The sequence below is a fragment of the Cryptomeria japonica genome, chromosome 9, assembly GCF_030272615.1.
Source record: "Cryptomeria japonica chromosome 9, Sugi_1.0, whole genome shotgun sequence".
Lineage (NCBI taxonomy): Eukaryota > Viridiplantae > Streptophyta > Pinopsida > Cupressales > Cupressaceae > Cryptomeria > Cryptomeria japonica.
Window position 1 is genome coordinate 464397538 of NC_081413.1, and position 13455 is coordinate 464410992.

The following is a 13455-nucleotide window of genomic DNA, read 5'->3' on the forward strand; positions in this document are numbered from 1 at the left end:
CTGAACTACTATCACTATTATATGTATCCTTCCCAAATATTATAAACTTGCGGCATCTTAGACATTAGAAAAAGGCTCTCCGGTACAGCCAATTCATCTATATTTTTTTGGCTTTTGAGATACTCAGAATCAACAGCATACTTGCTTTTATTATGTACATTACGACAAAATATTGATATCAGTTGGCGAATTTCTAGTTCTATAGCTTCTGCACCTAGTAAGAATTAAACCCCTTCGCAATTTTGCAATGTTGACAAAGACATGTTATATATATTTCAGCAAACTCACAAGATTAGAGATCATTACAATAGGTACTGAATTATTTCAAAATGGACTTTTATGGTCTTGAACGAAAACAGATTAAACAGACATTTGGCATAATTACAAGATCAATGGCTTGCACCATATCTTAATGGTGGTAGGAGATCTACATTGTAATATTAGAAATGTTGCCATTGAAATTGTTTTTCAGTCAAGTAAATTTACGTAAAGAATGGCAATTGCTTGACAAAGAAAACCTTCGTTAGTCCCTCAGTTCACCTGTACAATTCCTCAGGTTGGATTCAACATAACAATTGAATGTTATTGTCTTTACTTCTCTTGTGATAGGAAAAGGTAAGAGTTGTGTACTAATAAAGGCCAGAGAGACCACTTTATATTTCATTTCTTAAATAGAGAGCATTCACAACCCTAACTCATCCTTGTTGGGAATAAAATTGAATTCCTATCAGTAAACTTTATATAAGGTTTGTGCAACTGAACATTTTCCTGCAAACCAAAGTTACTGAATCAGTGTAACCAAGAGATGCACCCTCATAATTTATGATGCAACCCCTTCCATCAAGGCTTCAAGGTTTAGCTTATGATTACTAAATTTGCATTTGTCATTTGACTCGGAAACTAGAGAGCATTAAGGTTTGTAGTTGTAGTTTGTGAACGCTTCCCTAATTTCAGAAGCTACAAATGGACCTTCATTTCCATCCTTAATGCTCTTATTTCTAGATGTCTCTGGGAAAAATATATGATTTTCTGTAAATAATCATTTGTTCTGACAATATAGTTTTAATACTTATCAATCTACTGTGGGTTATGGCATGTACTTTTCTTTTTGAGATGTCATTTTTTGTTTAGAGGCCCAACACGTGGAATGTTTAGTTTAGCTAAGGTCAAGCGGTAAATTTGTTGGGGCATAGCTGGGACACATCATCACACCTGTGAATCCTGAGTTTGATTGCATTTTGCACAGAAAATGTTACTAGTAAAAAAGTGCTTTAAAAGCTGAAAGTTCATCAGTTCAGAGGTGTCTGTATCCTCGATTTCTTAAAGTTTTAAGACCTTCATAGTCCATATCTTAATAAAAAAGACCTGGAAGAGCTGTGAAAAGATAGATAATTGTATCAGTGTTTATGGATCCCACTATCTGATCCCTAATACGATAAAGATAATGTTAGTGTTGGACCATGCAATGTGATCAAATAAGATCGTTTAAATTCATTTTTTAAAGGCATAAATAGGTACCGAACAATCTGCCTTTAAAAACGTTCGGAACAAGAAATCCCAAATAAGTTAATGATGGACCTCCATTAATGCAACGATGGAATGTTCCATTAGGTTCTTGGAGAAAATCGAACTTGAAATAAGCTATTGATGAGCCTTCACATATGCGATGACACAATCTATGAAGACCTTGGAGAAAAAGTGACTTGCAATCAGCTATGGATGGGACTTCACAAATGCAATCCATGAAGCCCCAGGAGGAAAAAATGACCTGAAATAAGCCATGGACAGGTTTTCACAAAATGCGATCCTTGAAGTCCTCGGAGGAAAAGCGGCCTGAAATAAGCTATTGATGGGCTTTCATAAATCCAATAATCCGGTCCATGAGATCCTTGGAAGCGGAGGAATTGGGCGTAAGCGTAAAGAAGCCATGCTGCTCCCCCTCATACACTGCCAACTCCACCTGTTTCCCATACTCCTTCAACTTCTCTGCATACTCGATCTCCCTATCTCGCAGCAGATCACACCCGCCCGCAATGACCAGCACAGCAGGCAGCGCCAGCTCCTTCAAATCTGGAGCACCGGGACCAAAAGGGTTGCAAACAGGGTGATCCCGATTAGCCCCAACAGGCAGCGAAAGCCTCCAGTACCTATCATTCAAATCCCGGTTAAGGAACGCGTCGGACGGACACGTTGCCTCAGACGGGGTTCGCTCCTCTCCACCAAAAAACGCCATGAGCAGGATATAACCCTTGATCTGCACCCGTCCCCAGGAGGGCTCCAGGGGCGCGCGGATGGACACATGGTATGCGATGCCCCCGCCCGCGCTATCACCCGACACATAGACCCGAGCAAAATCCGCATGGCAGGCCATCCAGGGATCTGCAGTCGCCGCAGATCCATCAATGGCCTCTGTCTGTGTTCGAATCCACCGAATGGCTGCAAAGCCGTCGTCCAGAGAAGCGGGCAGTCGGTGCTCCGGCCCCACCCTGTAGTCAGGGGCAATGACCAGGGCATTTAGGGCTAGGGCTAGGCGCAGGCAGTAGTTGTGGAAATTGCCCCAGGTTCGAGACCCGATGCAGTACCCTCCGCCGTGAAAATACACGAAAATAGGGATCTGGCTTTGGGATGCAAGGGCTTCAGTGGTAATGTAGAGGCGGAGTTGGAGGCCTAGGGTTTGGTCGAACACGACATCCTTGTACTCCACTCTGCCGTCATCTGCGTAGGGCAAGGGAAACCCTGGCTGCGGTGAACGGACTATGGAGCCGTCGCTGTATACCTTCAAGACCCCTCTGCAATCCTCCACCTCTGTTACTTCTGCTTCTGCCATGCCTGGATATTTCGTTTTCTTTGAGGTGCAACAAACCCTGCTTCGACACTTTATGTAACCAGATGGACGCCGCCGCCGGGAATCTTTAAGGGTTTTGTTTTTTGGTATGGATTGTGGGCCGACTTTTTGAGGAATTTGTGTGTTTTTGTTTGGATTTTGGGCGGACTTATTGAGGAATTTGTGTGTTTTTGTTTGGATTTTGCGCATTTTATAGACGGATTTCGTCTGTGGGGCGACTCCGTGGCAGATTGTTTGGAACTGTCCAACCCTGGTGGCATAATTATCGTGGGAATTGGAATCTTACGCGTAAGTACTGACATAAGCTTGTGAGCAGATTACGTATAAAAAGCTAAAAGCTTCTAAAACACTGTAAACAGAATACCAAGGCTGAGGCCTTATGGAGGATTGTAAGTTTAATGGATGTCTTATGAAGAAAAATAAAATTTTAAAATATTTTTAAAAACATTAAAAAAATCCCTACTTTTTAGTGGAGGCCGTTATTGTAGCTCCAAAAACAGAGTACATTTGCATGGAAAGTGCATGACACGTGACACAAGTGTTGATTTTGTAAGCTAAGGTTGCAATTTTTCAAGCGGTCAATAACACGATGTATGATTTGGTTATTTTGGAGATATTTAAAGAGGAAAAATGGGGTGGGACTAGAATGTAAGTTGTTACTTATCAATAATATTTTTGTTAAAAATAAATTTGACAATTCATCTTCTAATGCGGCAATAAAGATTAACATGGTTGCACATTTGAAGACTACTACAAGGAATACAAGTATAATATTGACACAAGGATCACATAATAATGATAAGTGAGGTACACTTACACATGTTAAAATCTTCAGGGTTGCAAATACAACGTTCCTTTAAGATTAGGTAGTAAGGAATGATTAGGGTACACGAGTACAAATTGTCTATTTTGACGAGGAGAATGTGTTAGGTTATTAATCTAAAGGTTTGTGATATTAGAAATCTGGAAGTAATTCAATAAATATTTAAAAAATTAAAGTTGTTAATACATTAAAAATAAAAATAAAAAGTTACATAATAAAGTGAATTTGTAATAAGATATATAGTTAAAGAGAATTTAAGTATCATGCGAGGTAAGAATTGAGTTAGATAATTTTATGGTTGAGGAGGTTATTCTCTTCATTGTATGTTTAAGTAAAATTTTCTTTATAAAAGACGTCAAGGCTTTTTAGCTCTTACTATCTTCTATGTATTTAATATTCATAAATAAATTCGTAATATTTGTTATTCATTTTTAGGCCCATGTTCTAACTTTGTAAACATTATTAGCTTAAGATATACTAAGACATTCTACTTAAAAACCAAACTTAAATCAAGATAGAATCAAGCATAACAAAACCTACTATTGTCATTAAGAGAGATTCTAAAATGCTAATTCAATAAAATAAAGATTGGTGTGGCCACCCATTATTGTGATTTGATATACAAGCCACCATTTAACTCATCTTCAAAAAAAATCTATATAATTCCTCTCATGCAACTAATCATACATCTATTAAAATATACCTATACTTTAAACAATATTTCAATATGGATAAAAGCAAATCACGCTCAATCATGCTCTACTTCTTACCTATTAGCATCTTACTCCACTATATTTGGAATCAATACAATATAGTATAAAAAATCATTTGGAACTTTATTATTTCTTAACATATAATTGACCAGATTTATCCTTGGCAATTAGTATGGTGTGAAGGTTTATATAAGATCCCACTTAAAGCCATTAAAAAGCTACCAAGCAATCACAAGGAAATTGAAAGAAACATGGTATGCCTCATAATGTCTATTAATTAAGATAGGTATGGGATGTTGATTAATAGATATTATATTGTTAGATATATATTTCATTTAGGTTTTGGATCTAAGATGTAAAAGTAAATAGTGACATCTTACATTTGAAGTCGAATATCTAAATCCAATTAATTAGACAAGATGTAAAAGTAAATATTGACATCTCACATTTGAAGTAGAATATCTAAATTCAATTAATTAGACACAGTTTCTTGCATTTGAAATTTTGTGAAGCAATTTGAATATCCACAATTTTCAGTAGCCATCACGTATATGAATAGTCTTTGAACAATTTCTATTATTTACAATCTAGTTGAATGGTAATGAATTGAACACATTAAAGTACATATACATTTCTTGGACTTACATTAAGACGTGGAGTTAAGTAACTTATAATTTGTAGACATATACATAAAGCCATTAGTTGAAACCAATTTTTGGATTGTGAAAGTTTCTTGGACTTTCTAAAGATAATAGTAAGGGGAAGGGGTGCAATCTCTTCCTTTAAATTAAAAAAATATGCGTATTTATTATTTCTCTTGGCCCTCTAGATGGTATTTTTAGGATAGTGGAGGTTAGGGTTAGAGTGAATCTAAATTCATATGGAACCTACATATATATTACTAAGGGGAAATGTATTTTTTCTTTAAAAGAAAAATTATTTATCTGACTAATGCTATCTTTTTCTAGACCTCCCAACAAATGATTTTAGATGGAAAATTAGAAGATACATAGAATGTTTCAATATAGTTGGAGTGGATATAAATCCCTCATATAAGGTTCACATTGTATTTAATAAGACCAACTTAACTATATATAATCATAACTAAAATGTTGAGATCTATCCTAAAATCCTCCTTTACTTTTTCATGTTCTTGTATTTTATAAAGTGCATTTTATAAAGAATGTTTAGAATAAATCATATAGAATAATTATATTTTATGATAAAGGAAAAAAAAAGATTTACAAAATATAATTTATTGAAAAGATATTTTCAATGAAAAAAGGTGTTTTCTAATTTATCATTATCTAAGACCATGGATAGAAAAAAACAAATTTTACTCTTCTTAATATAAAAATATATGTATATTTCCAAACAAACACATGTTAATAGAACTTTCTACACATTTATTAAGAGAAAATTTTCAGCCAATTATAATACATATAGATTATTTATCAAAGTGTTAATCAAACTGTGAATATAAATGCATTGCAAAATTTAAATCTAATTGTATACATATATTTTTAGTCATTAAGCTCTTTATTGATTAATTGTTACTAATTATTCAATTCATGTGAATTTACCTTAAAACATTGTACAACAGTGTAATATCCCCAACAATTTTTTATTTATTTTTCAACAAGGTTAGAAGCACAACAACACTCGTTAGGGTTAGAGAAATGAAATCCAAACCAACTGGTTCAAAGAATCCTACACCTTTTGATCACCGAGAGTCCAAACTGGGAGGGTGAGAGCATACAGTAGCAGGGGATCATTAGTTGCAAACTGCTAAAATTACTGATTACAATAATGGGCAACAAGCCAGTCCCTTCCACTTTCTAGTGGAATGGAACAAGAAAGAGTGGCAGTAAACCTGCCAAGGAGAAACAAGAACATAACCAAGCACGAATCACTCTACCACATATCTCAGCGGGAGGATGAATACAAACAACAAAGCTCAACTCAACTGCTTATGCAGCGGGAGGACCATTACAAACAAAAATCAATCGACTGCTTATGCAGTGGGAGGACATAATTACAAATATCAAATGTAGGCGGCAAGCCAACCTCTTCCACTTTTCAGCGGGGTATGCTTTACAATCCAGAAGTGGTTGATAGTACTATTATTCAACCTTACAATATAGAGATAAATGATTAGAATAGAAGAACAATGTTGATCACAAATGATAGCTACCTCTAAAACCAACTCAAACATAAAGCAACTACTATTGTTCTTTATTCTGAAAGTCAATAACACGCAGACCAGCCACTACCGGAAACACCAAAATGGTCATAACTAACTCAAATCTACTCGAAATCACACCAAATAAAAATAAAATGACTAATATGACATGAGCGAACATTTTAGAACCTCAAACCTGCAACTTCAAAGTCTAAAACCAACTACATGCATCCCAAGGCAGCTAGGGAAGGGGCGTCCCAATAGAAAAGTTTGACCAACAATATAAAAATCAAACCAACAAACTATCTTCTACGATTTGGAGTACTTCATTGCCTATGGTAAGGAGAAAATCAGAGCCAATACCCATATTGAAACATTCAACAAGCAGGGAGGTATGAATGAAAGATTTCTTTAGCCACTATACAACCAGCACACACCAAAACACAACAACAATTACAAAATTGAAAATATAATAGCAAAATCCATCACTTTGAAGCTCAATCTACTCCTCTGAATGAGAAATAGGCTCTCTCATAGCTAGGTGTTATCTCTCAAGCATGAAATTGGTACAAGCCAGGAAGCACGCAACTTCGAAGCAAAGGTCTGACACAATTTTGGCAGCACTTTGTTATGAAAATGTTCAAAGATGCCAAATGAGAGACCAAACTCTCATATTTATAGATTTTGCGACCCCAAATTAACCTCCAAATGGCATCTAAATTACAACTTCATCATTTGCATCTCATTTCCCACTTCCTCATGTGTTTGGTGTCCAACTCCTAGGCAAAAATTTTGAACTTTGTCCTTGGTGTATGACTTATTGGTCCTCACAACCGGAATGGAAACTAGGTTATAAAAACTCAATTCAAAGATTGGACATCCTTACTGAACAACTATCATTCCTGTAGCAAAGGTTCATTTACTTAATTGACTAGAGACGTAAACTTGAAATGGGCCAGCACTGTATGTGCACTAAGTTCATATCGCAACCATTCTATCCTACTGCAGGAAAGGGAATTCTATGAAATAAATGTGCAAAAACATAATGAACTAATACTTAATCAAAATTCACAACTGAAAATAACTCAAGCAACTGCTACCAAATGATAATGTTCTAGCAAGAAGATAGGAACTACTCTACCGCTGTGGCTGCAGGAACAAACATAGGAATTGTTTCCAGTGGCAGCATGAACATTCAAATGCCGAAACAACAACTATTGCAAGATGTAAATTAATTGAAAAATACAAAGGGACTACTCACCAAGTGGGCCCCCTTGAGTGAGTATATCCATAATTCTTAGATTGCAACTGATAAACTCAAAATAACATTGATCTCTTTATTCCAAATTGACTGTGAAATACATAAGTCTGAAAGCTGGGTATTACAAATTCTATGGTCGTTCTCTATCCTCGAGAGGAGATAGAAACCTTTTATTTATATGGAAACTTATAATAGATTCCTAACTGATCGACCCACATTCCAATGGAATAGGCAAATAATTTTTATTATACTAAAGAAGAAGTCAGCGCAAGAAAATAGAACAACATTTGTCCTGCAGCTGAGAAGATATAGCATGAATTGCTTCCTAGATTTACGCTCCACTAAGAACAATTATAAATGTCCCATAAACCACTCTGCTGAGGAAGTGGTCAAGTGGTTTCAATCTTCTTCAATGCTACATCACTTTGACCGGGTCTGCATCGTAGTGGCATGTTGGTTGACCCTGCATCATGGTGTTAATGTGCACAAAAGCATGTGTATCTACTAATGTTAACATAACATAAATTAAACCACATTTTAAGATTGATTTAGATAATTTGCATAGATGAACCATTTAGAAATCAGTATATAACAACCTCGGGTATATGATAAATCAGTTCCAGAAATACTTAAAAAGGCATTAACTAGGAAAGTCTTCTGACCCAAATATTATCCAAATACAAGACCTAAGCAGGAATTCTATGACAAGATTCTATCAAAACATAGCCATTATTTTGGCTCATCATTGCCCCCAACCTAGCTTCTTGTTGATCCTCCAGCAACATGAAAGTTTTGATTTTTAGCATTGATTCTGAAATTGTCGGGGGTAACCTGCCAGAACCTCCTGTAGACAAACTTCAGTAGAATCCTTTCATATTTTCTAATCGTGTCCACCTGGAGCGTTCTGTTGCTTCATCATATGGTGGGTCATTATTTATGCATCCCATTAGTGGCCATAGGAGAATTGGTTGCTGGAAACTGAGGGGCAACCAGTGTCTTCCTTTCATTCTTCCCAAATGCATATATTTGGGTGCCCTCCTCAGCGCTACATGATAATTTGATAAGGAGTGTGGCTCTGACTGTTTCAACTCATCTGACAGGCTATTCCAATGCTTGACCAAATGTCCTATTGCTATCTGTCCTTCCCTTGTAGCCATTTGCTCATATTCTTTATATATTTCTTCTCTTAAGGGCAAAATGTCTTTCCTGAAATCTGGCTGATACACAATTTTCTGCCAATCAAAATAAAGTCTTCTTGGATTTCTTGACTCAGCTCTCAATGAAAGTGAGAGATCTAATTCTTCGTTTCTATGTATCTAAAATTGCTCTCCCCTTGTAATTTCATTTTGAACCCATGACATGAGAGCTCTCAGCTGGATATCTCCAATGTAGAGGAGAGGGTTCCAATCAACGTCATCAAGAACAACGTAATTATGTAAATAAAATTCACAGAGCAAATTCTTGAAGGCTGTAGGAGATGTTTGGTAGACATGATAGAATTCCTCAAGTGTCTTTAAAGAGGGGCTTAGATCCCTAACAATTCTCATCATTTGGAAACAAATATCTCGTTCCTTTAAGTACAAAGAGTAAACACGAGGTGGTTCTCTACATTGCATTAACTGTGGTACCATGGTGGCTACCGTTTCTACCTTAATTTTAAGTTGAGCAATCTCGTCATCTTTCTGTTCAGTGATCTTCTTCTGCTAGTCAATAAGCCTCTGCATTTTTGCTTTTTTTAATTCCCATTCCTAGTAAAAGGCAAGTGCCACTGCATGACTATTAAGAGAAGATGGTGGTTTATGAATAGGTTCTTTAGGCTTCATCTTTCCAACTCTGCTTCTGGTTTCAACAATTTTCTCTGCGACAGACGCTAAACTGTCAAGCCCATCAAAGCCTACTTCTGTTGGTAGTTGCTCATGAGGGTTCTGCAACTCTTCCTCATCTTTTTCTTCTTCCTTACTGAGCTCCTTAGGTGAGGATGAAGGAACATCATCCTGGGGTGGACTGTGTGGCTCTTGTTCTAGAGAATCAACCAACAGATTAGTGACATTAGTCTCCTCTGATTGTTCCTAATCTCTAGGCTTTTTTCCGAAGCCTACCTCTTCTTCTTTGAGATTTTTCTTTGGTGGCTATGGGACGACTTCATGTACCTAATTCCCCAGCCACTTCAGTGATTGCAAGAGAAACCATTTTTGCAACTTTCCTTTTCTTTGCAACAGGAGAGGCTAAATCCCCACTTTTTCCTTCCTCTTGGTTCTTTTTCGTGACAATTTGTTTCTCTCTACCTTTTTCCCTATGTGCAACAGCCCTAGTTCTTATTAGGATTTAAGAAGGAACCCCTGCCGAGGCTTCCTCTGCTTCAGACAAGGCTTATCCTTGTAAGGGTTCCTCTGTTGCAGGAACATTTTGTTTTAACGATATCCCAGAGGTTGAGGGTTCAATAGGAGGACCAGGTCTTTCAAAATTTTTAAAATTTTCCCACTCTTGAGATGGAAGCGGTTCCATTGGACCCACATTATCTACCCTAAATCTTCTAATTTTCACAAATTCATCCCAGGACATCAGGAAGACATCTCTTAAAGACTTTTCAACCAACAACTTAATCAAACAATGATGGGAAACAAAGTGAGGTCCACCTTTCTGCATTTTTGCTGCGCTAATGAAAAGAAGATTGTACAATATGTTCAGAACATTCATCCTTCTCCTGTGGCGTAGATGACTTAGAAGCTTGAAATGATGGAAATGTAGACATGAGAATCTCCCTTCACAAGTTAAATACTTCAGGACATATAATGCAACTGCTCTCTATTTAGGCGAAAGAGATTCTCGTTTGGCCCCCTGTTTATCTATTACCAAAGGTGGGTCTCCCCGTCGTGTAAACTCTGCTCTCGCACTACGTGCGTCCTTAGATTCAGGGTATTTTCCCCTGTCTGCTGGCAACCCAGTTACTTCCACAATCCGTTCTTCTGTCGCTACAACTCTCAATCCTTTCACTTGGTCTTCTCCATCTGAAAATGTGTGGGTGAATTCTCTTGCAACCTCCTCATTAAACTCTGTTAGCTTCAGAAAATAATCTAACCACCCACTATTGCGGAATGTTGTCTCACAATCTTGGTCTTGGAGAAGGATATCGTGGACTATAGGTTCATGACGAACAGGTGGACCACCCATTGTAACAATGAAACTCTCAACTCACCAATGGTGGAAAAATGCCCAATTCTGCAACTTTCAAAAGAAATATGCTCTATTTGGCCAGAACCCAGTTGCAATTCCAAAATAACTCAAGGCAGACAAAAGGAACAAAGTACATAATATCACATCAAACTAAAATTTTTAAAATTTAAACTCAATTTGAGATGACATAAGAATCATTAGCGAGAATAATTCACATCGTACTGCCCCCCCCCCCCAACCTAAGGTTTAACAGGTGTCCACACATGCGGAGGATGACTGAAAAGGACACTATGCAAATATCATGATGATATGAAACATGATTTAATTATATATATGTAACAAAAAATAAATACACACGAGCGTACCCGACATCGTGCGATAATGACTGCAGTTGAAGACATTTATTATGTAGGAAGTTGATCCGCTAGGAACGGAAAGCGAGGTGGAAATGAAGGACGGAAGTGGAAGGAAATGAGTGAATGCGGAAATGGAATATTTATTGCGCAGAAATGTACTTCCACCGAATATGGAAGTATTTATTATGAGTATGCAACAAATATTTAGGAAGAAGATGTAATGACAAAGTCGTCGTCTGTTGCTGCAAGAATCTTGACATTTTTGGATTAGTGAACTACTGCAGGAATTTCCCCTTGGAGAGAGGCTTATGATAGAGGCGCAGGCGATGATCATTTACTAACAATTTGAATTTGACAAGATCAATTGTGGATAATCGTACGACACCATTAGAGAATGTCTTAATCACCTCATAAAGCCCTAACCAACGTGTCTGCAATTTTCCCAAATTGTCCTTATACCTTGAATCATAGAGGAGGGCTCAATCACTAGGCTTGAATGTTTTGTCTTTTATATATCAATCATGCCACTTCATGCGTTGATTCTGAACTGTTTTTGTGTCCTGCAGGCTGACTTTCTAATTTCGTCCAAGGCATTAAGTTGCAGGAGCCTTTCCTGTTATGATGCAGAGAGAGTCATATCCAAGGCTATGGTTGTTCTCAGGGTTATATGCTCAAATTCCACAGGCATCATAGCTTTTGTCCCATACACTATTTCAAAGGATGTAAACCCTGTTGTGGTTTTCCAAGTGGTTTGATAAGCCCACACTACTTCAAATAATCTGCTAGACCAATCCTTGCGATGAAGAGCTACTGTCTTGGTTAATATAGATTCAAGTTCCCTATTGGTGATTTCAGCTTGTCCATTTGCCTGAGGATGGTAGGGAGTGGACTTCCTATGCCTTATATTATATTCATTGACCTTTTCTGAACAACTCACTCCAAAATTGAATCCATCCCTCCCAAGTATTCTGCTGCAATTAAAGTTTGCAAGGCCCTCTTGACCTTGTCTGCATACTCTTCAAATTCTAATCCCCATGCAGAAATAAGGGAATAAATTTCCATATTAGTCCTGTATTTGTGACAAATATGGACAATCTCCTCTCCCAACAAGAGTTGAACCACATCCACAAGCCTTTCATTCTTGAACAGGAATAGGCCCTCGAATCTCTTATCCGACACTTTTCCCATGAAGGGCATCGATTTCTTCTTTGTTTTGAATGTGAAACTGGCTTCCATGTTCCCTCTGCAACAGTGTCGATACCCCTTCAATTCAATATTAACTCATACTCTCTACAACACTCTGTCTCAAAGAACTCTTAAACACATTTAATAGAAATGGCCACCACAAATGAATACATAATCAATACTCCTCACGTCTTACTCTGTCATTGAGAGCCAAGCTCATGAATGATCTACCATCAACATGTTGTCCGAGCTTTGCTCTACAATCAATCCGCACGATTCAACTTTAATTCCTCCTCTATAAGTGAGAATGAGACACTTTTTGATTTTAAATTTATTCATTACTTGGATTTAAATACTAGATTAACTTATTCACTTGTAATATTAAACTACATTAAATTTTATGTTTAATTTTCTTTCAGTTACCCATATAATGATATCATGTGGAAGTGAGAGGATCGTTTGAAGAATAGGATTGGTGGAAGTAGGGAAGAGATGATCGAGCATGCGTATGAGTTGGACATGGGATTTAGTTAGATAAGGAATATTAGTACCACTGTGGCCCTTGTTGGTTTTGACAATTGTATCACGAAGTTGATTATGGGCAATTTGGAAGGGACGTCTCCTAGGTCTAGAATGGGGGTTTAGAGTACTTTTTCCTTTCCTAATGTTATCCATGAAAGAATCCAAAAGGATTTGGGCTATAAATGGGAGGGAAGATGGATCTGAAAGTTATTCAAAATGGTTGGAAGAGCCACGTTGGAGGCAGACACTGGGAAGATTACTGTAGAGGAAAGGAGTCATCACAAGGGAAGCATGGTTCATCATTTCGGGGTGAGTTTCGTGTGAAGAGATGAAAATCTGCGAATGCAATACAGACGGTTATTCCATACAAATGAAAGAGTGTTTGTCATGGTGA

General features: G+C 37.2%; 1 protein-coding gene across 1 annotated transcript; it reads right to left on the reverse strand.

The window, feature by feature from the left end:
* Window positions 1-1466: 1466 nt before the first annotated feature.
* Window positions 1467-3192, reverse strand: LOC131072034 (probable carboxylesterase 15). Its single transcript, XM_058008052.2, has one exon. The coding sequence runs from the start codon at window positions 3032-3034 to the stop codon at window positions 1844-1846; it is 1191 nt and encodes a 396-aa protein (XP_057864035.2). The 5' UTR covers window positions 3035-3192; the 3' UTR covers window positions 1467-1843.
* Window positions 3193-13455: the final 10263 nt, after the last annotated feature.

Excerpts from the sequence above, each read along its gene's own strand:
- LOC131072034 (XM_058008052.2), bottom strand. The coding sequence starts at position 3,034 with ATGCGCAAAATCCAAACAAAAACACACAAATTCCTCAATAAGTCCGCC.